Source organism: Lampetra planeri, chromosome 6 (assembly GCF_965212315.1).
Source record: "Lampetra planeri chromosome 6, kcLamPlan1.2.h2, whole genome shotgun sequence".
In the NCBI taxonomy this organism is placed as follows: Eukaryota; Metazoa; Chordata; class Hyperoartia; order Petromyzontiformes; family Petromyzontidae; genus Lampetra; species Lampetra planeri.
In genome coordinates, this window is record NC_136112.1 from 17,349,496 (window position 1) to 17,374,123 (window position 24,628).

Sequence of the window (24,628 nt, forward strand, 5' to 3'; positions counted from 1 at the left end):
GAAATCCTGGAAAAAAACAACAGCAGGCTCCCCAGAAGATATGGTGGGTAGCTAGAGGTCACTATCTCTGTTAAATCCAGACTATAAGGTATTAGCTAAAACTTTAATTGGTAGACTGAAATGGATTCTCCCAGCGATTATATGGACAGCTCAGACGGGTTTCGTCAAAAATAGAGACTCTGCTGAAAACGTCAGGACACTCGTCAATGCAACAGAGATTACTAACAGGCACAATCTTGCCTCACATGCCTTGATGCTGGATGGGGAAAATGCGTTTGATAGAGTTGAACGGGACTTTCTATTTAGGGTAATGAGTAAAGTTATATTTACCTGACAATTCATAGACATGTGCAAACTCCTATACACACATCCCACGGTCTCAGTTATGACAAACGGAATAAGATCTGTGAGTTTTTCGTTGGGGAGGAGGTCGAGACAGAGCTGTCTGCTTCCCCCTCTACTCTTCACCCTGGCAATGAAACTACTCTCTGCAAATGAGAGTAGGTTTTCCCCTTTTATCTGGCAACAAAACAGGTGTTAGGATGTTAAAACACCAAACTGAAACCTTCTACAAGGAATAATGTCTGCATTAAGCACAATACTTGTGATCAGAATGCAAACAAAAAACATACTCTGATAATATTGGCATTGTCTTTGAAACTGATTGATCCAGACCAGAGACAGCTTTATTTGGAACCTAGTCTCAAATGGTGTTAGACCAGAGGACGCCTTTTGGCGTCCTCTTGGCGTCCTCTTGGCGTCCTCTTGTCTAACACTTCCTCTGGTCAATCGAGATGATTTAAAAGTGCATAGATCCAGTGGCTTGTTAAATAGCGGAAAGAAGAGCATTCCAGAAGGTCGCAGGAGCGCATTTGGAAACATGCGATGCTGTGACCATATTTGTTCGATGGCCAGCCAAATGCCGCTGCTGTAAGGATGACCGAAATTAGTGTGATGGTTTAAAAAACTTACCTATAGCATCACTTACCTAGAGAGCTTAGCCAAGTACGTAGTGCATCATCGTAATGTCGATGCACGGCTTTCAGAGCTACCAGCAGCTTCTGGTATTCCTCATCTCCGCTGATGAAGTGCTCGAGAATGAAGGCGGCACACTCGCCCTTGTCCTTGATGTCTCTGGCCGTGTTGTAGACGTGCCGCTGGATGTACCACTTGCTGTCCAGCTCGTCCAGCAGGACGCAGGGGTCCTTGGCGATCCACTGTTTCAGATCCTCGTGGCTTTTGGTGATTCTCTCTCTCGTCCCCTCTTTCACAACCACGATCTGCGAGTTGTTTTCTGCGGTACATTGATCACCGTTGTCATCACGCTGGTGGGCGTTTTTCGTAAAAAAATACTTCATCATATGCCAACTGCAATACCAGCTTGCCTATGAATACTTACTCTGTGGTTCTTTCGGTAAAGTCACGTAGATAGAAAATAATAATAATAATAATAATAAAAGAACACGACGTTTCGGTCGCAACACAAGCGTCTATCATCAGGTGAGAAAGAATGATCTGCTGTTGTGGCTTAATATAGGCACGGGAAGGGGGGGGGGGTTTTGTAGAATCGTGGCTGCAGGAGTTCAGGGGGGGAGAGGGGGGAGGGTTTGTGGTGCGCAGGGCTGGGTGGGGGCTGCAGAGAACATATGGTTAATCTATATAGTTTTATGGTTGTTGTTGTTAGCTTGCACCACATTGTGATTTTTGCACACAGCGTTTTAATATGTTCTTTTTTGGGGGGAATATTTGCTGGTTTATTCCAGGATATTTCAGTTGCGCGTCGTCGCTTTGGGATGTTCTTTATTGATATTTTGTTTGTTGCGGTTGCACCCGACTTAAGAGCCGCATGGCTCACAGGGCCATACCTAATAAATGAAACTTGAATATCATAACCAAATGACCTGAATTACCGCCTCATCTCATTAGAGATGGGGCGGTATAGATTTAGAATAAATTTCTTTAGAACTGCTTATGTGTTTATTTTGTTGTCATTCCCCTGCACTTCCGAATAATACGCTTGGCTACATACGGTGCGAAATAAGTTGAACATACATTCGACATAAATTAGCACTGATATTAAATATTGTGCAAGTGCGTTCCTGTACCAAGTGAATCCAGCCACGTGTCAACTTGTGGGCAGTGCTCTCTGAGCTCCTGGAGTGTCTCCAGCAGGCTATGACACTTCCTCTCTCCTCCATCGATGAAGTGATCGAGCAGGAATCCGGCTTGTTCCGTTGTGACCATCCCCGCGGCTTTAGAGTGGATGTGCTCTGAGATGTGTCGCCTCGTCTTCAGCTTGTCCAGTAAAGTAAATGAGGAGTTCCTACTGGCAATCCACTTCTTTAGTTCAGGCTTTTTACCACGGATCATGTATAGCGCATTGCCGTCAACGACCACGATCCTTGCCTTCTCAACTGCAAGAAAGTTGTATTCGCAAACAATGCAGTACCATGCAATATGGGATTAACATAGCATCTCAATGCGAATTTGTCTCAGGAAGCCGTACAGAAAGAGTGGCCAGTAGACTTGCATAAAGAGCAGTGAGTCTGCCGCATCGAGAACCTGACTTAATAAAAAAATATAGGCTCTTCATTTGAAACTTCTGCTTACACAGACCTATCTAAACTAAAAACAATAAAACTAAATATATTACCAGGTAAAGTCCACTGCGCTATATCGCTCTTTTTCAGAAGCGAACTGGCCACAAATTATAGTTCAATCAAGTGGATTATCATGTAAAGATGTATAGCAGTAAAACACTTTCAACGCATGTCGATTCTAAATATGGAATAAAATCCACGCGACCACGGTGGGAGAGAGAGAAATGCAAATATCAAATACACATCAGGCGTCAGCGTCGGGATCAAACCCACGACATCCTGTATACCAGGCGAGGTAGTTAACATATCCTACCCAACCGTGGCGCCCCACGGTGTTGAGGGGTCTATTCTCTTAATAAGATGGTGTAACCTTACCTTGGTTCAAACTATTCTCTTCTTTGTAAAGATCCGCCTTCATTTCTATTGGGTCAGTAAAAGTATAATGTTTAGATATTTTATGTTAACATCATAAATTTTACGAAGCAAATGTGTCAGAAACATGGACAACTGATACAAATAAAAAAGTGAATGAAGAAGAATGGACAGGTAGAGGAACACGTGGATTAGGAAACATAACAGATTACGAATCTTTATTTAGACCAAGGGAACAATCCAATGAGATATGATGTTCTTTTTCACAGATGTACATTATGGGCAGATCTGGAAGTTACAACAGCAAGCAATACAAACCACGATAGGAGTTAAAAATCGAGGAAAAAGGTAAACAAGTCAATAAATATGAATTCATTCTAAAACCAATAATTACTGTATATTAGTCGATTTATCAAACTTGGGAAAGTCTGCAAAAACAATAACAAAAACAGTCCCAGACCACACCAAGACAACACAGCAGTAGAAGTCCCTCAATAAAATGGCACATGGAGCTTAAACTATTGATACTACACGGGTAAGGAGCGAAGTTATGAATCACATTTTCCAATGTGACTTTAATTCCAGCACTAATCTTCTGCTTCACATTGACCGTTAATAAAAAGTAAGTGGGCTTTAGAGGCCATATGGTCCCCGTTCTTGCAGAACCTGTCAGGAATATCCAGAAAAACTCGGGCCGGGGAGAAGGCATAGACTCTTGATACTACAACACCATCGATGACATACAATAACCGCTACTCGTGGGAGAAAACAAGAATGATCTATGCTGAACTTCTTTTGCACCATACATAGCCAACCACGCTAAATGGAGATGTGAGGGAAGGGCGTTAAACTATAATACAATAAGCAGTTCTGTTTTTTTTAATGGAGATAATTTAAAGTGGCTTCCTAATATCGGAAGGAACAGCATTCCAGACAGCCGCAGAAGCACATCTGAAAGCACGCGATGCGGTGACCGTTTTTGTTCGATTACCAGCCAAAAGCCGCTGCTGTGAGGATGACCCAGCTGCAATGCATCAAAGATCTGCTCATTATCTTAGCAAAATGCAGTTTACTTTTCACTCCATTAATTTTTTAAATTCAGCTCGAATGTATGTTACAGGTCTGAACGTTTGACTCTTAAACCTTTCCCATTCCTAGATGACTGTAAGTCTCAGGTGGCATGTCCCGTTCACCACCGAATCTCATAATGCACAAGCAGTTCAGCGTTCATTTTATTTTTAAAAAGGCGTATGAGAACCGTTGTTTTTAAATACATAATTACTCACTGCAGAGATCCGTAGCTACAAGACCACACTATGATAGCTGGCGCCAAAATGCCACCACGCCCTCCTGCATGGGCATGTGTGAACCTCGGTACTGATAACGTTATTTTATTCTGTTGAAGTACAAGGACGTCATCCGAATGGGAAAGGGTTAAAGTCAAAGGAGTACACGTTGCGTTAATGAGAATAGCGTGATGAATCTTGGGGATCGCAAAACTACATTGGGTCAGAAAAAAGCAGGTTGATTCTAAATGTCGAGGGAGAAAACCGGAGGATCCCGAGAAAAAAGCACACGACCACAATAAAAACATACACACTGCAAATATTCAACAGGTGTCAGGGTCGGGATCGAACCCACGACTTCCAGTATACCAGGAGAGGTGGGTAACATTGCCACCGTGGTGGTCTCGTACACACTCATGTACTTACCGAGGATGCTCAGCCATTTGTTAACTTTTGGGTACTTGTGTATGCTTTTAAGCAAATCGAGGAATTCCCGACACCTCTCCTCCCCACATCTAATAATGTGATCGAGTAGGAAGCGGGTGACTTCTAAAGAATTGCGCTGATTCTTGGCCTCGTCGGAGACGTCCTTCCGAATGATCAATTTTCTCTCCAGCTCCTCTAGGAGGTAGTCTGAGTCATCGCTGATCCACCGCTTCAGATGAAGTTTATTTCTGCGGACGAGCCGCATATTTCTTCCTTCAACGACCACAATGGATGTATCTTTAGTCAAGACACACAAAAATAAAACACGTAATATTGTTTTTTTTCATATTAGACAGGAGAGATGTATGTCCAGTATGTGTCCTAACGATATAAACAATTATCGAAGGTTTTGTTAACTCACTGGAGATATTTGTTTTTCGTGATTCGCTTACATTTCCTATATTTTGTACTTCTATAATATTTTCGTATCGTTTGTTGTTGTAAATTTCCCACCCCATGGACATCTGTGAAATAGAGCTTAATAGCCCTTCTGATTCCTCCAGTATGAATAAATATTCTGATTCTGAAATAGTCCGCGAAAAACCCACCGCAATCATGTATGTTGAACTTCTTTCGCACCGTACGTAGCCAATCGTGTAATCGGAGGTGCTGGAAAAGGATAGCAAACTAAACACAAAATGCATTTATAAAGAAATGAGTTTTCAATTGAGTATAGTAGTGTATTGTACAGTGTAGTGTACAGTGTAGTATGTATGTTTAACTTTTTTCGCACCATATGTAGTAAACGACCATGCTTATCGGAGGTGAGGGGGAAACGACAATCGCATCTCACAATCCATAATGCAGCTACATACCGAGGGAGTTCAGCCAGTCCACAAGGTCCGGATACTTGTTCCGGGTAGCGTGGATGGCGTCTAAGAGGTTCTGGCAGGCCATCTCGCCGTCATTCAGAGATTGTTGGATCAGATTTGCCACACGATCAGAGCCAATGGGAATGCGCTGGACATCTCGGTATACGCTGTGAGAGATGGTCTCCTTGCTGTCCAATTCATCGAGGAGGTGTTCGGGGTTCTTGCCAATGGAACTCTGCAGCATTGTTCTGTTGTTGTAAATCAGTTTCTGTCTCGGCGCCCAGTGTTCAACCTGCGATCATGCGAAAATAACCAATAATAATTGTGCATGATAAAGCGTACAGCTATTTATTTTGAACTTATTTCGCACCAAATGTAGCCAACCTCAATAGTGTGGCAATACTACTACAATGTTTTTTTTTTCCAATTTGGCAGGAGTTGTGTTTGTATTGTATCCATGGTCAGAGTAGTGGTCCAGATACATCCTTAAGTCTTTTCATAATGTGCCCTCCAAATTTTACATTTTTCAATTAACAATACAGTTCCAGGGCTTGAAATGCAACATTAACTTCAAGTTTATGGTAATTTAATACAAACTCCACTACATTTAATGCTGACATACGGTGTATGATTTAACCGGAGCTTTTCATTTTGAATTGCAATTCTACTTGGAACGACTCTTTACTCATCAACACAATTAATCGCACTGATTTACGACAGAATGGGTCGTGCATCTTTGAAACATATTTCAGTTAAACGTTGAGTTTTTTTTCCCCGATTCACAATTTTGTTAATTTTAAAGGGTTTAGGTTTATAAACAGGTTTAATAAAAAGGTTTACTCACATTTGAAGTGTTAGTGTTATCATTCGGAGAGACTTTTTTATAACCACTGCCATTTGAAACTTCCCACGGTTGAGTATCCATACAAATGAGAGATACACAGTTAGTAAGCAGTGCGGTAGTGAACGACAAAATGTACAACAAAATTTGCGTGCAAATGATCAACTTTCATGTACCACTCTTTTGGAAATCCACTGCTGGATCAGGGCCTTGCCACACTCTATGGATCATGGGTGGCAGGTTAATTTTAACATACTTCACCACGCTGGTCGCAGGTGGGAGATTTTTCAAGGCAGGAAGCGTCGACATGGAGGCATAGAAGTCCATAACCGTAGTGAGCCATCCTTATTTTCAGCCAACCATCTCCTGAGACAAACTAAAAACTACTTTTTATTTTACCATCTGTAAGACCCTGAGCTACGTCGCTCTTTTTCAGAAGTGACCTGGGCATCAAAAATGATAGCTCAACGAAGTGGCTTATCATCATCACGTGAAAATTTATAGCAGCCAAATACTCGAGACAAATGATGTTGATTCTAATTATGGAGGAAAAACTGGAGGACCCGGAGAAAAATACATGTGATCACGAGGAAAACATGCAAACTCCAAATATACAATGGGCGTCACAGTCAAGATCGAGCCCTCGCCCTCCTGCATACCAGGCGAGGTAGTGTGTGATCAGTGGGACCTTAGAATGTATTTGTTTGGCAACCGGAAGCCAATGCAGCTCAGGTGAGCACTAGACGTATCTAAAAAGCGATATACACGAAGATGTTTTTTTTTATTTTACCAGGTAAGGCCCACTGAGCTATGTAGCTCTTTTTCAGAAGTGACCTGGCCACAATTGATAGCAGATCAACAAAGTGGCCTATCATCACATGGAGATTTATATCACCAGCCAAATACTCTTAAAGCTTAACGTTGATTCTAAATGAGGAGGGAAAAACTGGCAGACTAAGAGAAAATTTTAGATAAACTTTTACTCAAATCATAAAGTTCTTGACCTCATAGGATATAGAAATTGGTCAATCCCCATTTCACTGGTATTTGTTAGCTGCGAATGCACTATTATCGTGTTGTATGTTTTGTGTTGAACGTCTTTCATTCCGTCCGTAGCCAACAGTGCTAATTGTAGGTGCGAGGGAAGGACAACAAACTAGTAAACCGACAATCTTATAAGTTTTAAACTTCTATGACTATTATCTTCATGAAAGTATAATGAGAATCCCTGTTAAATTTTGCACGAGGCAGTATAGAATGCAGTATAGTATGGAATGAGAAATTACAAAATATTTTCCCGTATTCTTTTTTAGCACACATGGAACCAATACTTGTTTGGGACAAAATCCTGAGTAAGTCCCCAAATGAGTGGAGTTATTGGGGTGTGGCAAAGGCACAGCACAGAGAGCATCTCTTGGAAGAGTAGAGAGCCCATGCCTGGAACCTGCTCCATAAACCTCAGACAACACCACTCGGGTTTGTCCGGACTCAGAACCCAAGCGGGACTCTGTGCAGTTGCATGGAGTTGAACTTCAAGAATCACTACTGGGAGCTCCACTGGATGAGAACCCAGCTTCTTGGACGTGTCTGCTACTCTTGAGAGGGCATCTTATTATTATGATTATGTGTGTAGCGTCTCTGCAAGTGCTTCAAGCACCCTCTGATCTGCAGCGTGTTGCCTCCCTGAAAAGCCCAGACGACCACCCCTCTTTGCCAAACTCAGTTTTCTGCTCAAGAAGATTGTGAGTGAGAGTGTCGCGTGTCTCCGTACTTTTTATTCCACAACTCTTAATCACTCTTCCCCTTGCTGTGAACTACCTCGTCTGGTATACAGGAGGTCGTGGGTTCGATCCCGACCCTGACACCTGTTGTATATTTGAAGTTTGCATGTCTCTCTCCCCGTGGTCGTGTGGATTTTTCTCCAGGTCCTCAGGTTTTTAGAATCAATGTGCGTTTAGAGTATTTGACCAAAATACGTTTCCACGTGATAAGCCACTTCATTAAGCTACAATTTATGACAGCCAGTTTGCTTCTGAAAAATAGCTGTAGAGCTCAGTGGGTCTTAGCTGGTAAAATAAAAAAAAAACATAGTTTAATTTATTTTAATGCGTGGACCTTAATAACCTTTCATGACACACAGTGTCCTAAATGTTGTTTTGTTTCAAACTGATTTATAATTAAGCCGCGGTATAATCAGCATTATTGGTGTGGTGGTTAATACCTTTGCCTCTCCATTTTCGGTCAAAATAACACAATAAGAAAATTAAAAAAATGATGATCAAAATCAATGTAATAATTAGACCAACGACCATCCAACCTGGAAGAAGAAAACAACAAATGTTAGTTTTCATGATTTAACACTTAACAACATATCTATTACAATATCGATTACTCATCAATGAGCTTAAACCATCACACAAACTATGGTCATCCTCGCAGCATCTGCGGATTTTGGCTGACCATCGAACAAAGACGGAGACTGCATTGCGTGATTTCAGATGCGCTTCTGCTGCCGTCTGGAACGCACTTCCTTCCGATATTAGGAAGCCACTGGGAGCACTGTTAAATTGTTCAATCTAAATTGAAAACCAATTTCTTTGGAACTGCTTTTTATGTTTAGTTTGTGTCCTTCCCCCTGCACCAAATGTATTTAAAAGCCCAATTCGACCCTCAATAAAGAAATGGTTGTCCACTCTGGCTTTACAGGATAGTTTAAAAAGGACTGTGGAAAAGTGATGATAACGGGTGGTTATTTACAGGGGTGAAAATTGTATGAAATCACTCAGGGAACTCACGTGTGCAGAACATAGCGAGGCGAAAACATGTAATATGCCATGGGTGGAGTGACTCCCACTTTTATTTGATAATGTTGTATTATGTTGAACTTCTTTGGCACTGTACGTAGCCAACTGTGATAACTATTGGAGGTGCGAGGGAATAACAATAAAACTAAACACTCGATTGAAAAAAGCATAGCTCCGGTGGCTTCCTAACATCGAAAGGAAGAAGGTTCCAGACGGCCGCAGAAGCGTATCTAAAAGAGCGCAATGCGGTAACCGTCTTTGCTCAGTCATTAGCCAAAAGCCGCTGCGAGCATGACCGGAGTTCGAGTAATCATGGTTTATGCTCCTTGACGAGATCAGCAAGGTATTGTATTGCGGCAAGCACTTAGTGTGTAATTAGTTCCATCCCATAATGTATTTATTCGACAGGCAGAAGCCAATGCAGCTCTGCGATCACTGGTCGGATTTTAAAGGCATATTAAAGAAAAAGCCATAGTTTAGAGGTGGTTCCATTGTTATGGCCTTTTTATAATGAATAATTAACAAAAAATAAGTAGATATTGAGTATATTTAGTATAATATATACGCAATGTATATTATGTAATATATTTATATATACATACTATATTGTATAATATATTATATATACCCAATATACTCAATATTCTGTGTTAATTATTAATTATGAAAAGGCCATAATAAAGGAACATATGTTGAACTGAGCTGAAGAATCTCAGCGAATACACAAAGCAAATTCTTCATCGCGGATAGCATTACCTGGTCCTGGCATTGTCTTTTCACACTTCTCTGAGTATGTAGATCTGTAATAGCCTTCCTTACATTGGCAAACAGTGTTGCGTGTGCTTTTACAAGGAAGCACCTCCTCTTCACCTGTTGCAGATTACAAAAAATAGTAAAAATCACCACTTATTTTACCCTGCTTCTCCAAATATAAACGTCCGATTAGCACGTGTGGCTATTTATGGTGCACAGGAAGTTCTAATACCACCTTGCCCCAGCCTACATCATTGACATGCTTCACCCATGTCCCCTCAAGGTCCCCTAGATCTGGGGATGCAGACCTAGTTAATTAAGTAAATTATTTTGAAAATATATTCATGACATTATTTTTAAGTGTCTGCTCCTGCTGTCCTGTACAGCGCTTTGAGATCCGAGATGAAAAGCATTCAATAAATGTACGTATTATTCTTATCTTCCCATAGGCATCCGTGCTGTTGAATAGATCGTTTAAACCCGCAAGAATGACTCTTGGAGTGCGAGAGAGCTGTGAGATCACCATAACATTGACTCATCACTCAACTAAAACCAAACTAAATTATAATTTGTATTCCATCAAATAAGGCCCACTGAGCTATGTAACTCTTTTTCAAAAGCGACCTGGCCACAAATGATAGTTCAACGAAGTGGATTATTACGTGGACATTTTTAAGGCTGCCGCGGTGGCGAGATGTTATCTACTTCGAACCCAGGACATCCTGCCACTCTCCCCGTGGTCGCGTGGATTTTTCTCCGGGTTCTATACATTTTGAATCAATATCACGCGTTTACATAATTTGTCTGCTATACATTTCCACGTGATAAGCCACTTCATTGAGATATCATTTGTGGCCAGGTCGCTTGTAAAAAAATATCTGTATATCTCAGAGGCCTTATCTGGTAAAATATAAATTGCGTCGTTTGATAGTTTAGTTTATAGCAGCCAAATACTCTAAAACCAAATATGGAGGGGAAAACTGAAGGACCAAGAAAACGATCCACGTGAACACCACGGGGAGAACATGCAAAGTCCACATATACAGGAGGCATCGTCACGGTCGGGATCGAATCCACGACTTTCTATATACCAGGTAAAATCCATAATTGAGGTTTTTGGGTTCGATTGCTTAAATATATAAAAGTGTCGTTAGAACCCGCCACCACCCGACACCGCCAACTAGTAAGGGTTGTCACGAAAACAGAACATGCCAATTCGTCACCAGTACAGTACACCGGTGAGTTGGAGAACCAAAGCCACAACATTTACAATCTGAGTACGACGTTTCGCCAGTAATTACCACTAGTTTCATCAGGCGACAGCCAGATTTGTGGAGAAGTCTTACAGGCAAAGTATTTAACATATCCTAGCTACCGTGGCGCCCAGCAATGGCTCACCATACAAATGAACTTGCACACCTGTTGCACTCACCAACACTGCAGGAGCTGCAATCGTGGCAGTCTGCTAAGTGGTTATGTTCTTCCGTGAACGTTTCACCCTCCACGCAGGAACCGCAAACTGAATCTTCACCGCTGGATGTGCACTCACTTATGACAAACTTCCCTGTGTAAAACAGAATTAGGGTGTTTTGGGAGGCAAAGAGACACATTTTTGTTACAATTATTAATTGAAACTAAAACTTTTTTTTTCAGCAGTTAAGGCCCACTGAGCTATGTAGGTCTTTTTCAGAAGCGACCTGGCCACACGTGATGATAGCTCACCAAAGTGGTTTATCGTGTGGAAATATATAGCATCCAAATATTCTAAACGTATACCATGAACTAAATCTTAACCAAATATAATAATTTGGCCCAAATGATGCATTCAGTGAATATGATTTACATTTCAGGATTAACTTGTTTTTAAGCAATACAAAACGGGGTACTTAACGAAGTGAAACAATATTTTTATGTATTTTTAATGGTAACCTTGTTACCAGGTTACAAGACTCACCGAAAATTAATTTCTCATTTCACTAACTCACTTTATTAGAAGTGCTTGTTGTTGTGTTTATTTTGTTGACCTTCCCGCACACCTTCAATGAGCGGGGTTGGTTACGTACGGTGCGAAAGAAGTTAAACATACATAAAAATGATGGCAAGGTTTCATGTCATACGCTTTAATTGCGCGTTGGTTACTGTGTACTTCCGTGTGCTCTACATTGTGGCAGGACGGGAGAACAAAACAAAAATGATTCGTACTTCGGGGAGAATCTACGTTTATAAGCAAAGTAGCTGCAATCCTGGGCATTACAGCATTAAAACCGGGTAATTGTTGATCATAACGTTCTGGTGGATCAGAGAGCCCGCTGAGCTCCACTAAAATGGATCACAGCGCTTGGTGTATCGGCCACCACTTGCATACACCCCTGTACATGTTAGAGCAGTGGTTCTCAACCTGTTTTGGCTACTGGTGTACCCCCTTGTTGAATTTTGTTTCAACCGAGTACCCACCTTACCTGACTCAACTTTGGTTCTGAGAAAAAAATCTACTAATAATGAACATCGATATTTTAAAGGATTGCCAATTGTTTGAGGTATACCCTAACTAGCTGCTCGGTGCGTGACGTAATTTGTTCACGCTCGCTGGCTACTATTGCAAACCAAATTGTTTACGATCAAGGAATTTATTTTATATATCGTTCCAGGTTACCATATGGATTTAAATATATTTTATATTGGCAGATTAATACATGATTATTCACCAATGACTCTCATGTATGATATAATTTCACATATTTATAAATCACCTCACGTGCCCCCAGGGGTCCGCCGTACCCCCGGTTGAGAACCGTTGCGTTAGGGTGCCTAAAGGCAGCAATCTGAATTAGAATATTTTATTTTTTACTGAGGAATCTGATGAGCTATGAAGCTCTTTTTCATAGATGTCCAAAGGCAGCTGCGAGGGTGACCGGAGTTAGCGTGATGGTGTATGCTCCTGGACAAGATCAGCAAGGTATTGTGGCTAATTAGTGGCAAGCATTTTATGTGTAATGTATTTGATCGGCGACCTGAAGCCAATGCAACTCGGCGAGCACTGGACGGACACGGTCGGATTTTGCAGTACCTGTCTCGACACGTGCAAAAGAGATTTGTACACGTTGCAGCTTGGTAATGTTTTTTTTGCCAGACGTCCCGTAGAGTAGTGAGTTGCTAACATCGATATACTACGCTACACGCCACCGTGTTGGCTATGACATGACGCCGATTGCACAATCCGAATATATTTGGAGAGGACAAACAAACAATGTATTTGTTTTCTTTAAAAATAATGTGAGTGACATGACTGAGTGTAACTAAGCCAGGCCATTGTGATGTTATCATTCCTTCTCCCCTGCAATGTGGACATTTGACAGCTTCATAGTTGGGTAACTTTGACATTCCACAGTGCTCTCTCAATCAATGCGCTATTCAATGTCAAAGCATACCCATGCAGCAAAAAATGCTGGTGAACTATCAACCGTGCTTATCGCACCTCCGATTTGTACGGTTGGCTACGTATTGTGCGAAATAAGTTCAACATACATACACGTCTTTACAGGCATTGCACTGTATCGAAACCACTCCAAGCTTCCCTTGTGTTCAACCAATGCTGTTGAATTTTTGCACTCCCAGAAGGCTATGTGGCTGATGGGATGTTGATTATTTGGCTGCTATAAATTTCCACATGACGACAAGTCACTTCGTTGAGCTATAATTTGTGGCCAGGTTGCGTCTGAAAAAATTACGAATAGCTCAGTGAAGTTGAGTCTATGTCTATTTACAGTGATTTGCTTACCTTTCCTATAATTTGCACTCCAATCGTTCGTGTGTTGTTTGTTGTTGTAAGTCTGTGACCCGTGCCCCTACTGGACATCTGTGAAAAAGCGCTTCATGGCTCATCGGATTTCTCCATAATGAATCAGAATTCTGATTTGGAAATATTGTTTTACGTGAATACATATAATTTGCGTATTTATGAAGTTGCCATAACATTGCTATTGATGATGTTGTGTTATACTGTAAATTGAATTGCAAGGCAATGATGAGCCAAGAGCACACTTTTATTTCACCTGTGCTGATGCTTACAACGCCACACCAGGAAGTCATTTAAGGTATTTATTCTCTAAGACTTGAGCAATGGCGTTTATGCCCAAGTAAGGTTAGGAATTACTTCATCAAAGTCGACGATTGCCAACAGCATACAAGGACTTGTGGGGGCAAGTGCTGTGAGATAATTTAAAGCTGGCGTGGTTTATAGGTGTGGTATGTTTTGCCACAGGTAAAACCCACTGGACAATGAATGGCTTATCGATGGGGAACTGGTTATACAAGAGAAACCTGGTTATGTATTACGTAGCCAACCGAAGGACAACAAACTAAACACAAAAAAGCAGCTCTAAAGAAATTAGTTTTCAATCGAGATTATTTAAAAGGGCATAGCTCCTACTATCGTAAAGAAGAGCGTTCCAGATGGCTGCAGAAGCGCATCTGAAAGCGCGCGATGCAGTCACCGACTTTGTTCGATGGCCAGCCAAAAGCCACTGCTACTGTGAGGATGACTGGAGTTCACGTGATGATGGTTTATCCTCCTTGACGAGATGAGCGAGGTATTGTGGTTCATTTGTAGCAAACACTCTGTGTGTAATGAGTGTTTTGTTACAACTATAAATACGAACAACAACAAAAACAACAAGGCACATACGACTGTGTACGTGGTCAAGTTTCCAATGGCAATGCCGTGCGTCAACATCGTATAAACCAACAAGAATAATACGACGAGGCTGGTAGAATGCATCATGTACAAAAAAGTACAGGGTACAATTTAGCACCGAGGTATGAACAGGGTTGCGATTTGCGCACCAATTTCCGCAAACATGCTGTTTTCGACCGCATTTCGCGGTAGTTTCTGTGACCCTCTTCCGCACAAATTTCCGCAATTTGCGGTGATTCCTGGGAAGACTTCCGCAAATCGTGACTTCGATTCCCGCCTATACCGGTGCCGTACTCGCGCGGTTGGCGCACATATCTCGCATCTACCCACTTGCCTCTGCCGTAGCTACTCTATACCTCCTGCAAATAAATACACTTTACTGCTAACGATAATAGCTCATAACATCACACACAGATTCAAAAATGAGCAGCACCCCCACCACCAAGAGCAAGGCTATCGTCCTCGAGCGCTGGTTCCTCGGCCGCCTGTGGCTCATGTACGACGAGGAGAAAAGCGCCTTCTTCTGCACCACGTGCTCTGCCGCCGGGCCGAGGTCGTGCATCTTCCACAAGGACAACAAGGGATATACCCTGGGCGTCTCGGGCAAGTTTTCCCTCGACCGCATCGTCGACCACGGCGACAGCATCGGCCACCTCAAGGCCGCCGAGACGCTCCGAGCAAAGTTGGCCTTGGAGTTGGCCTTCCAGCGCAGCGGCGAGCAGGAGCAGAAGAGCATGGGCGCGGTGGCCGGCGAGTCGGGCGCCGCCGACTACACGCTCTGGCATTCGCACGCGCTGCGGTGCGGCTACTTCATTGCCAAGCACAGTCTGCCCTACTCGATGATGGAGCACATCTGCGGCCTCGTGCAGACCAGCATCAACTCGTATGCGGGCAAGTAGGCCTTCTCCACTGCCAGCGGCACCTACGGCTCATACTGCTCGCGCGACAGCGCAGTCGACATGGTGGAGATCTGCAGCACGTCCATCTTGGAGAAGACCGTGCACGAGATGCGCGAGGCCAAGTTCTTCTCGATCAGCTGCGACGAGAGCACGGACGTGGCATCTAGCAAGAACGCCGTCGTCATGGGCCGCTACGTATACTGCAACGCCATTTGCATCCGCATGCTCGGCGTCGTCTCCCTCTCGAGCGGCAGCGCCAAGGCCGTCTTCGACGCCATCATTGAGCTGCTCGATGGCCGCGGCCTCGACATCGAGGACCTCATCGGCTTCGCGAGCGACGGTGCGTCCGTCATGACGGGCTGCAACACGGGCGTCGCCGCCCGCCTCAAGTCAGTAGTTCCACGTTTGGTTTCGGCACATTGCCCAGCGCACCGTGCTGCTCTTGCGGCAGAAGACGCTGAGAGCGAGTACGAGGAGGAGCGCATGCTCGTCGTCGCGGGCATCTACAACTACTTCAAGAGGTCGCTCCCGCGCAAGGAGCTGCTCAGCGCGGCCATGGACAAGCTCGGGGCCCCGCACCTCAAGCTGCTCCTCGGCGGGTTCACGCGCTGGCTCTCGCGCGGGCAGTCGTTGCACCACATGCACCGCCTCACCCAGTCCGTGGCCGAGGTCCTCGCGGACGACACGAGCTCCGTCGCCGCCGCCAAGTACTACAGCTACTTGCGCTGCGTGGCCTACCACGTCTGGATCGCGCTCATGTCGGACGTGAGCGGCATCCTCAACATGCTCAGCACGGCGCTGCAGGCCGACGACATGCACATCGTGAGCGTTGGAGGCATCGTCGCCGTGACCGTCCTGCAGCTGCGCTACACCTTCTTGACCACTTTGACGCTCGACACCGTCTCGACACCGGCGCTCCTCGAGCTCAACGAGCGCCTCGGGGGCAACGTGCAGTCCGAGGACGAGGACGAGGTGGCGGCGACCTTTCGCGCCGGGGGCGAATACGTACAGCGCCTTGTTGCTCATCTCGAAGAGCGCTTCCCAGAAGAGACGCACTCCACGGTACGGGCGCTCGCCATGCTGTACCCAGACGAGATCGCCAAGGCGGCGCACATCCAGACCTTTGGCGTGCACGAGATCGTCGCGCTCGGCAAGACCTACCTGCCGGACGCCTCCTCCTCCGAGCTCGTGACGGAGTACAACCACTACAAGTACTTTGCCATCGGCAGCTTCCGCGGCATCGGCGCGACGGAGATCCTCAAGGTCGTGTGCAGCAACTCGCACATGCAAAAGTCCCACCCCAAGATCCTCACGCTCATCAAGATCGCTGCGACTTTGGCACACGGGTCTGTCGACTGCGAGAGGGCCTTCTCTCTGCAAAACAACATCAAGACCGAGGAGCGGTCGCTCCTCACGTGCAAGCAGTTGAACGCGCTTATGGTTTGCGCCCGCGACGGACCAAAACTCAGCAACTTTGATGCCGAAGACAACATGAAGCGCTGGAAGAATGCGAAGAAGAGAAAGTACATTTGCTCGTAATCACGCTCTGCCTTTGAATAAAGTGCATTTGCTCGTAATCACGGCTCTGCATTTGAATAAAGTATGTGGTTCTTGTGCGGAAATGCGGAAATCATATATTCATTGCAATCAGTAGCTCAAAGCCCTGCGTGATGTTGGGCCTTGCATATATCCTTTCCAATAGAACGCATTAACATGTTGTTAAAAGTGCACGGTCACAGGAGTAGTCTTTCCACCGTTTGCGGTTGACATTAGCAGAAATGCGGGAAAAATTGAACCCTCCTTCCGCATTTTCCATGCCGAAATCGCAACCCTGGGTATGAAGTTCTTCACAAAAACACCTTTGTCTGCCCACACTGCCACTATGAGGAATGTCAATTTGAGTAGAGATTTCGACAACAAAAAAGCTGGGAATAGTTTTTCCCCTTTTTTTCTGGCAACAAAACAAGTGTTAAGATCTTAATTTTAGAACTTTCGTGACTGCAGGAATTATTATTTGTTTCTTTCGGTTAAGTCACGTCTAAAGATAAAATAATAAATTAAATTAAATAATAGAATACGACGTTTCGATTGCAACACAAGCAATCATCATCAGGTATAATGAAATAGCGACATAAAATCTAACCAGAAAACTATAGACAGACATATTAGCAGACAGATATCACCAAGATACATAGCGAGAGCAACACAGGTAACAGAGAGGGGTGATCGTCTCTGTGTGGTGGCCTTAAATAGACAGAGGGGGGGGCGGAGGCAGAGAGAGGGAGGAGGGTTAGAGAAAAAATTAGCATATCAATGAGTGGTCAACAGACGTGGTGCTGCGAATGCGATGGCACGGCAAGCAAGCCTGAAAATCAGGAGAAGGACACACTAAAATTAAATAACCTAGTAAAATATCGAAATGTAATGTAATACAACACAGAGGGTCGGTCAACACACAATTAACGCATAGCCTGGTTGATTACGTATTTCAAAGATTGCTAAGTTAGAATTTAAGTGTGAACAATCTAAAGAGAGGACACAGGCAGAGAAAACAAGTCGCCAGAGAGAGAGAAAAAAGATAAGCTTAAAACTTCCCCGTAGAAGTGGTTCAATCTTAATTTTAGAACTTTCGTGACTGCAGGAATTATTATTTGTTTCTTTCGGTTAAGTCACGTCTAAAGATAAAATAATAAATTAAATTAAATAATAGAATACGACGTTTCGATTGCAACACAAGCAATCATCATCAGGTATAATGAAATAGCGACATAAAATCTAACCAGAAAACTATAGACAGACATATTAGCAGACAGATATCACCAAGATACATAGCGAGAGCAACACAGGTAACAGAGAGGGGTGATCGTCTCTGTGTGGTGGCCTTAAATAGACAGAGGGGGTGGCGGAGGCAGAGAGAGGGAGGAGGGTTAGAGAAAAAATTAGCATATCAATGAGTGGTCAACAGACGTGGTGCTGCGAATGCGATGGCAAGGCAAGCAAGCCTGAAAATCAGGAGAAGGACACACTAAAATTAAATAACCTAGTAAAATATCGAAATGTAATGTAATACAACACAGAGGGTCGGTCAACACACAATTAACGCATAGCCTGGTTGATTACGTATTTCAAAGATTGCTAAGTTAGAATTTAAGTGTGAACAATCTAAAGAGAGGACACAGGCAGAGAAAACAAGTCGCCAGAGAGAGAGAAAAAAGATAAGCTTAAAACTTCCCCGTAGAAGTGGTTCAATCTTAATTTTAGAACTTTCGTGACTGCAGGAATTATTATTTGTTTCTTTCGGTTAAGTCACGTCTAAAGATAAAATAATAAATTAAATTAAATAATAGAATACGACGTTTCGATTGCAACACAAGCAATCATCATCAGGTATAATGAAATAGCGACATAAAATCTAACCAGAAAACTATAGACAGACATATTAGCAGACAGATATCACCAAGATACATAGCGAGAGCAACACAGGTAACAGAGAGGGGTGATCGTCTCTGTGTGGTGGCCTTAAATAGACAGAGGGGGGGGGCGGAGGCAGAGAGAGGGAGGAGGGTTAGAGAAAAAATTAGCATATCAATGAGTGGTCAACAGACGTGGTGCTGCGAATGCGATGGCACGGCAAGCAAGCCTGAAAATCAGGAGAAGGACACACTAAAATTAAATAACCTAGTAAAATATCGAAATGTAATGTAATACAACACAGAGGGTCGGTCAACACACAATTAACGCATAGCCTGGTTGATTACGTATTTCAAAGATTGCTAAGTTAGAATTTAAGTGTGAACAATCTAAAGAGAGGACACAGGCAGAGAAAACAAGTCGCCAGAGAGAGAGAAAAAAGATAAGCTTAAAACTTCCCCGTAGAAGTGGTTCAATCTTAATTTTAGAACTTTCGTGACTGCAGGAATTATTATTTGTTTCTTTCGGTTAAGTCACGTCTAAAGATAAAATAATAAATTAAATTAAATAATAGAATACGACGTTTCGATTGCAACACAAGCAATCATCATCAGGTATAATGATATATTTTTTCTCTCTCTCTGGCGACTTGTTTTCTCTGCCTGTGTCCTCTCTTTAGATTGTTCACACTTAAATTCTAACTTAGCAATCTTTGAAATACGTAATCAACCAGGCTATGCGTTAATTGTGTGTTGACCGACCCTCTGTGTTGTATTACATTACATTTCGATATTTTACTAGGTTATTTAATTTTAGTGTGTCCTTCTCCTGATTTTCAGGCTTGCTTGCCTTGCCATCGCATTCGCAGCACCACGTCTGTTGACCACTCATTGATATGCTAATTTTTTCTCTAACCCTCCTCCCTCTCTCTGCCTCCGCCACCCCCTCTGTCTATTTAAGGCCACCACACAGAGACGATCACCCCTCTCTGTTACCTGTGTTGCTCTCGCTATGTATCTTGGTGATATCTGTCTGCTAAAATGTCTGTCTATAGTTTTCTGGTTAGATTTTATGTCGCTATTTCATTATACCTGATGATGATTGCTTGTGTTGCAATCGAAACGTCGTATTCTATTATTTAATTTAATTTATTATTTTATCTTTAGACGTGACTTAACCGAAAGAAACAAATAATAAGTGTTAAGATTTTAAAACACCAAACTGAAACCTTTGACAAGGAACCATGTCTGCATTAACCACAAGACTTGTGGTCAGAATGCAAACAAAAAACATACTCTGATAATATATGCATTGTATTTGAAACTGATTGGGCCACACCAGAGACAGCTTTCTTTGGAGCCTCGTCTCAAACGGTGTTAGACCAGAGGATGGTGCTAGACCAGAGGACGCCAAAAGGCGTACAGCCCAAAGACAATGCACTATCAGAGTATTGAGAGCTCGGGGTGAGCATCTACATCAGGAGGCCCCATGAAATAGCTAAATAGTTTAGTAAAAGGCACGTAACCTAAACAGACGCGTATGTAAGTGAAAACAGATGTTTTGAAATGAAACCTAAAATGTTATTTCATTCTTAACCATGTGTAATGCGGGCGTAAGCGACCTTCCGGATGTGACGCAACGGGGGGGGGGTGGAGTCATGTGACGTGGGAGGAAGAGTCGGGTCCTTAAGCGGGTAAACCGGAAGGAGAAGTCAGTCGGGTTGTGAATGGAAAAGAGTGAGGCCACGCGGGCGAACGAGAGGAGGGGGGGCACCGTCGGCCATCGGGAGCCAACCCCGGGGAGTAGGGAGCTACTGGGTGGTGTGAAGCTGCAGAGAAGTACAGCCAGTAAGGCTGTGTGTTAGAGGCAGCGGTGTGGCTGCCAGGAGTTGCAGGAGCAACGAAGAGGGAGACAGCACGAGGCTGTCAGAGCTGCGGAGTGACCGAGAGAGAGAAGAGCTGCAGCGAGTACAGCCAGGGGGGCTGTGTGAGAATAACAGCAGCGGAGCTGCTGTGGTGCTACGGGAGCGACAAGGAACAGCAGAGGGGCTGCTGATGGTGACTGGAGCGACATCGGAGCCAGCACTGTGGGGACTGAACAAATAGGAGACAGCCGTGTGGGAAATATAGTACGGACCAAATAAAGGACACTGAGCCAGACATCGTGGTCAAGTCTTTTATTACACATGTATTGATTGTTACATTTTAAAGTGCAGTTTTATTGAGGGACTATGTGTTGTCTTGGTGTGGTCTGGGGCTGGTCTTGCTCTTGTTTTGCTGCATTACCCAAGCTTCAGCAATGATGAACTTTTTCAATTTGAACTTATATACTTGATCTATTTTACGTATGTAGTGATTTGCTTACCTGTCCTATACGTTGCACTCCTATCGTTAGTTTGTTTGTATTGTTTGTATTGTTTGTTGTGGTCACTTTCTGACCCCGTGTCCCTTCTGTCAAAAATAACTTCACAGCGCATGTCGCCCATTGAGCGCAGGTTTGTCCAAGGCAAACACAGGTGGCTGAATTATTTTGAGTGACATCGCCACACAGGTACATAAGGTTTCAGCAGATGAATGAGGTATAAGAGAGCCAACCCCTTTCGTTTGTATGTACGCATGTCGAACTTATTACGCACCGTATGTAGCCAACCATGCTGAGCGTTAAACACAATATTTTTTTTTTATCCTAAACTTAAATGCACGGAACCAAGGCACAGAATGGCGAATATAAATAAAATGAGTTAATCATTAAGCTCACGATACATGCATGATAATCTATTGGTTACAATATATAAGCTGTATATAAACTGTGTATACATACACATCCCACCCCCAGTTTGTTGGTTGGTTTATACAAATCCACGTGTTTAAAAAATATAATTTGGTATCGTTTTGAAAGCACAGTCTTATCTGGGTGTGTGCAAGCAATAACAAAAAATAGCCCACGACCTTGCGTTGCCAAGTTATGAGTGATAAACAAACTCACCCTCCCCCCCAAAAAAACGCACTGTGGACTACAAATATAACGTTTCTGTGATGGCCACGAGGGCACATCGTCAGCCTAGCAACGGCGTCCCAAGAAACGGCTGGGCCAGGAGGTCATAAGAGAGCGTCAGAGAGACGAGTGCGTTGGTTCTGGAGGAAATGAGTGATTGAATGAAGCAATAATGAGAATTATTAACCACCAATGCAAAAACGCTATAGGAGTGCAAACTATCGGAAAGGTAAGGAAATCTCGAAAAATAAATTGACTTAAAATTAACGATTTTTTTATGTTACCAGGTAAGGCCCACTGAGCTATTAGTATTTTTTTCATGAGGGGCCTTACCACAAATGATAGCTCAACAAAGTGGCTCAATCACGCGGAGATCTTAACTACCTCGCCTGATATGCAGGAGGTTGTGGGTTCGATCGCAACCCTGATGCCTGCTTTATATTTGGAGTTTGTTCTTCCTGTGGTCGTGCGGATTTTTCTTCGGGTCCTTCGGTTTTTCCCTCCACATTTAGAATCAACATCAAGCATTTCTACTATTGTCCTGCTATAAATATCCACATGATGATAAGCTACTTCGTTGAGTTTATCAATTGTGATAGCCAGGTTCCTTCTGAAAAAGAGCTACATAGTCTCATTGGGCCTTACCCGGTAAATTATAAAGTAAGCATTTTTCGTTGTTAGTTTTAGTCTAGAGGAGCGTTTCCCAAACTTGTGTAGCCCATGACAAACCTCACTCACTTTTTTCTTTAAATCCGAATAGTAATACTACATGATTCATATTATCGGAACGTAACACTTCTTTTTTACGCAGTTATAATGTTTATTTTTTTACGCGGTCATTTACATCTTGGGGTCAGGGTAGTTTAATCAGGGAAGTTTACCTGACTATTTTTTGTAATTAAATATCACAAGTAAAATATGAATGAATGTCTGAGCAAAAGGTATAAACGTTGTTATATTTTTCTGATCAACCTAATGTACGTCTGTGAAAAAGAGATTTATCGCTCGTAGAATTCCTCTCGTATGAATAAAATAATCTGGTTTTGATTTTGAACGTGCGGTTGGCATCACAGCCATGGCGGACCTCCTGGAGGAGGTTTTGCGACCACACTCTGAGAGCCACTGCCCTAGAGGGTTAGCTCAGTTAAGGAAGTTGACACTAGGGAAGAATTTATTGACTCAAATAGACAGGTTCAAAATATAAAACGTTGGTAATCATCATTTTAACACGTAGGCTTTGGCGACCAACATTATTCATTAATACAAATTTGGGTTAGATAACGTAAATTTAAATGTGTCGTTAACCCACCACCACTACCCAACACAGCCAATTATTGAGGTTAATTCAGGCAAATTGCCCGATGAAGCTGGTTATGATCACCAGTGAAACGTCATACTCAAATTGTAAATGGGTTTACTTTCCAACACACAACCGATATGCTGAAGTAGTAACTAATTGGCATATTTTGTTTACATGACAAACCTTACTAATTGGCTGTGTCGGGTGGTGATGGTTTAAGGACACATTTTTATTACTGCAATCTAACAAAAAAACGTTATTATGGGTAAAAAATAATTGTTCATCGCATTGTGTCAATATTACTGGTGCCAATTCCCAGACATGTGTGTACCCAAATCGTTTGCTCAATAAAAAACACTTTTAGGGAAAAACTTGAACTATTTTTACGAAAAAACACTTACTATATGTCTTTTACCAGGTAATGCATGTTTCTAGATGTACAAGGAGGAACTGGAGGACTCGGAGAAAAATCCACGCGATCACAGGCAGAGAGACATGCACACTCCAAATATACAACAGGCGTCAGGGTCCTGATAGAACCCACGACCTTCTCCATACTAGGGGAGGGAGGTAACATCTCCATGGCACCCTATTATATGGAACTAGCCAATGACTAAACCACGTGCAATGTGTCCGATCTCTTCGGATCCTTTAGACGCTTTAGCAGTGTTAATCTTGGGTGGCTGTGAGGCTGTATGGTACGCAATACAGGGCAATGCAGAAAACTCCAATGTTGCGCTGCACTACCTATGTGCCCTGTCTTCACCAAGCCGCACTGGCCAGTCTGATGAGGTTTTGTCAAATAACCCCCACGGTACACGCGGTTTTAGTGAGGCCCTCATCCAACAGTGGACTTAAATAAATGGGTTATTTGTTTACATACAAAACATTAGATGCAAATATTACGGGGATTTCTTTCTTTATTGAGGAAAAAAAACTGCACAAACGAGACAGAACATCACCAATGAACAATACAAACGAGACAGAACAACACCAGCGAACAAGACAAATCAGACGGGACAACACCAGCCAACAATAGAAACGAGACAGACAAAACATGATACTGGTTGAATGTCTCTTTAACGTGCCTGGGGTTGTATTGTTATTTGAGCCGAAGTTATTGCAAATTAAGTGCTGCTGCACTTTCTTGGAAACTGTCGTATAAAACGTAAAGGTGCTGCCCTAAAGGGTTATCTCATTTACGTTGGTAATCATCATTTTAACACGTAGGCTTTCGCGACCAACATTATTCATATAAAATGTGTGTTTTGGGTTATATCGCGTAAATATGAATGTGTCGTTAACCCGCCATCACCACCCGATAAAGGACATTAGTAAGATTAATTCTGGCAAATTGTCCGATGAAGTTGGTTGTGA

The 24,628-nt window shown here is 43.0% G+C and overlaps 1 protein-coding gene across 6 annotated transcripts in view; it reads right to left on the bottom strand.

Moving 5' to 3' along the window:
- Positions 1-24,628, bottom strand: part of LOC144719627 (uncharacterized) — a 48,808-nt gene that overhangs the window by 22,629 nt on the left and 1,551 nt on the right. For 3 of the 6 annotated variants that reach the window (XM_078595732.1, XM_078595734.1, XM_078595731.1), the window contains exons 3-11: positions 11,387-11,518; positions 9,958-10,071; positions 8,619-8,714; positions 6,401-6,459; positions 5,560-5,848; positions 4,685-4,981; positions 2,976-3,020; positions 2,106-2,414; positions 989-1,294 (exon numbers count right to left, since the gene is read on the bottom strand). In XM_078595732.1, coding sequence (XP_078451858.1) covers positions 989-1,294; positions 2,106-2,414; positions 2,976-3,020; positions 4,685-4,981; positions 5,560-5,848; positions 6,401-6,459; positions 8,619-8,714; positions 9,958-10,071; positions 11,387-11,518 — 1,647 coding nt within the window. Of the gene's footprint in view, positions 1-988; positions 1,295-2,105; positions 2,415-2,975; positions 3,021-4,684; positions 4,982-5,292; positions 5,372-5,559; positions 5,849-6,400; positions 6,460-8,618; positions 8,715-9,957; positions 10,072-11,386; positions 11,519-24,628 lie in introns of those variants that run through there. The other 3 variants (XM_078595733.1, XM_078595735.1, XM_078595736.1) reach the window with 3 other exon arrangements.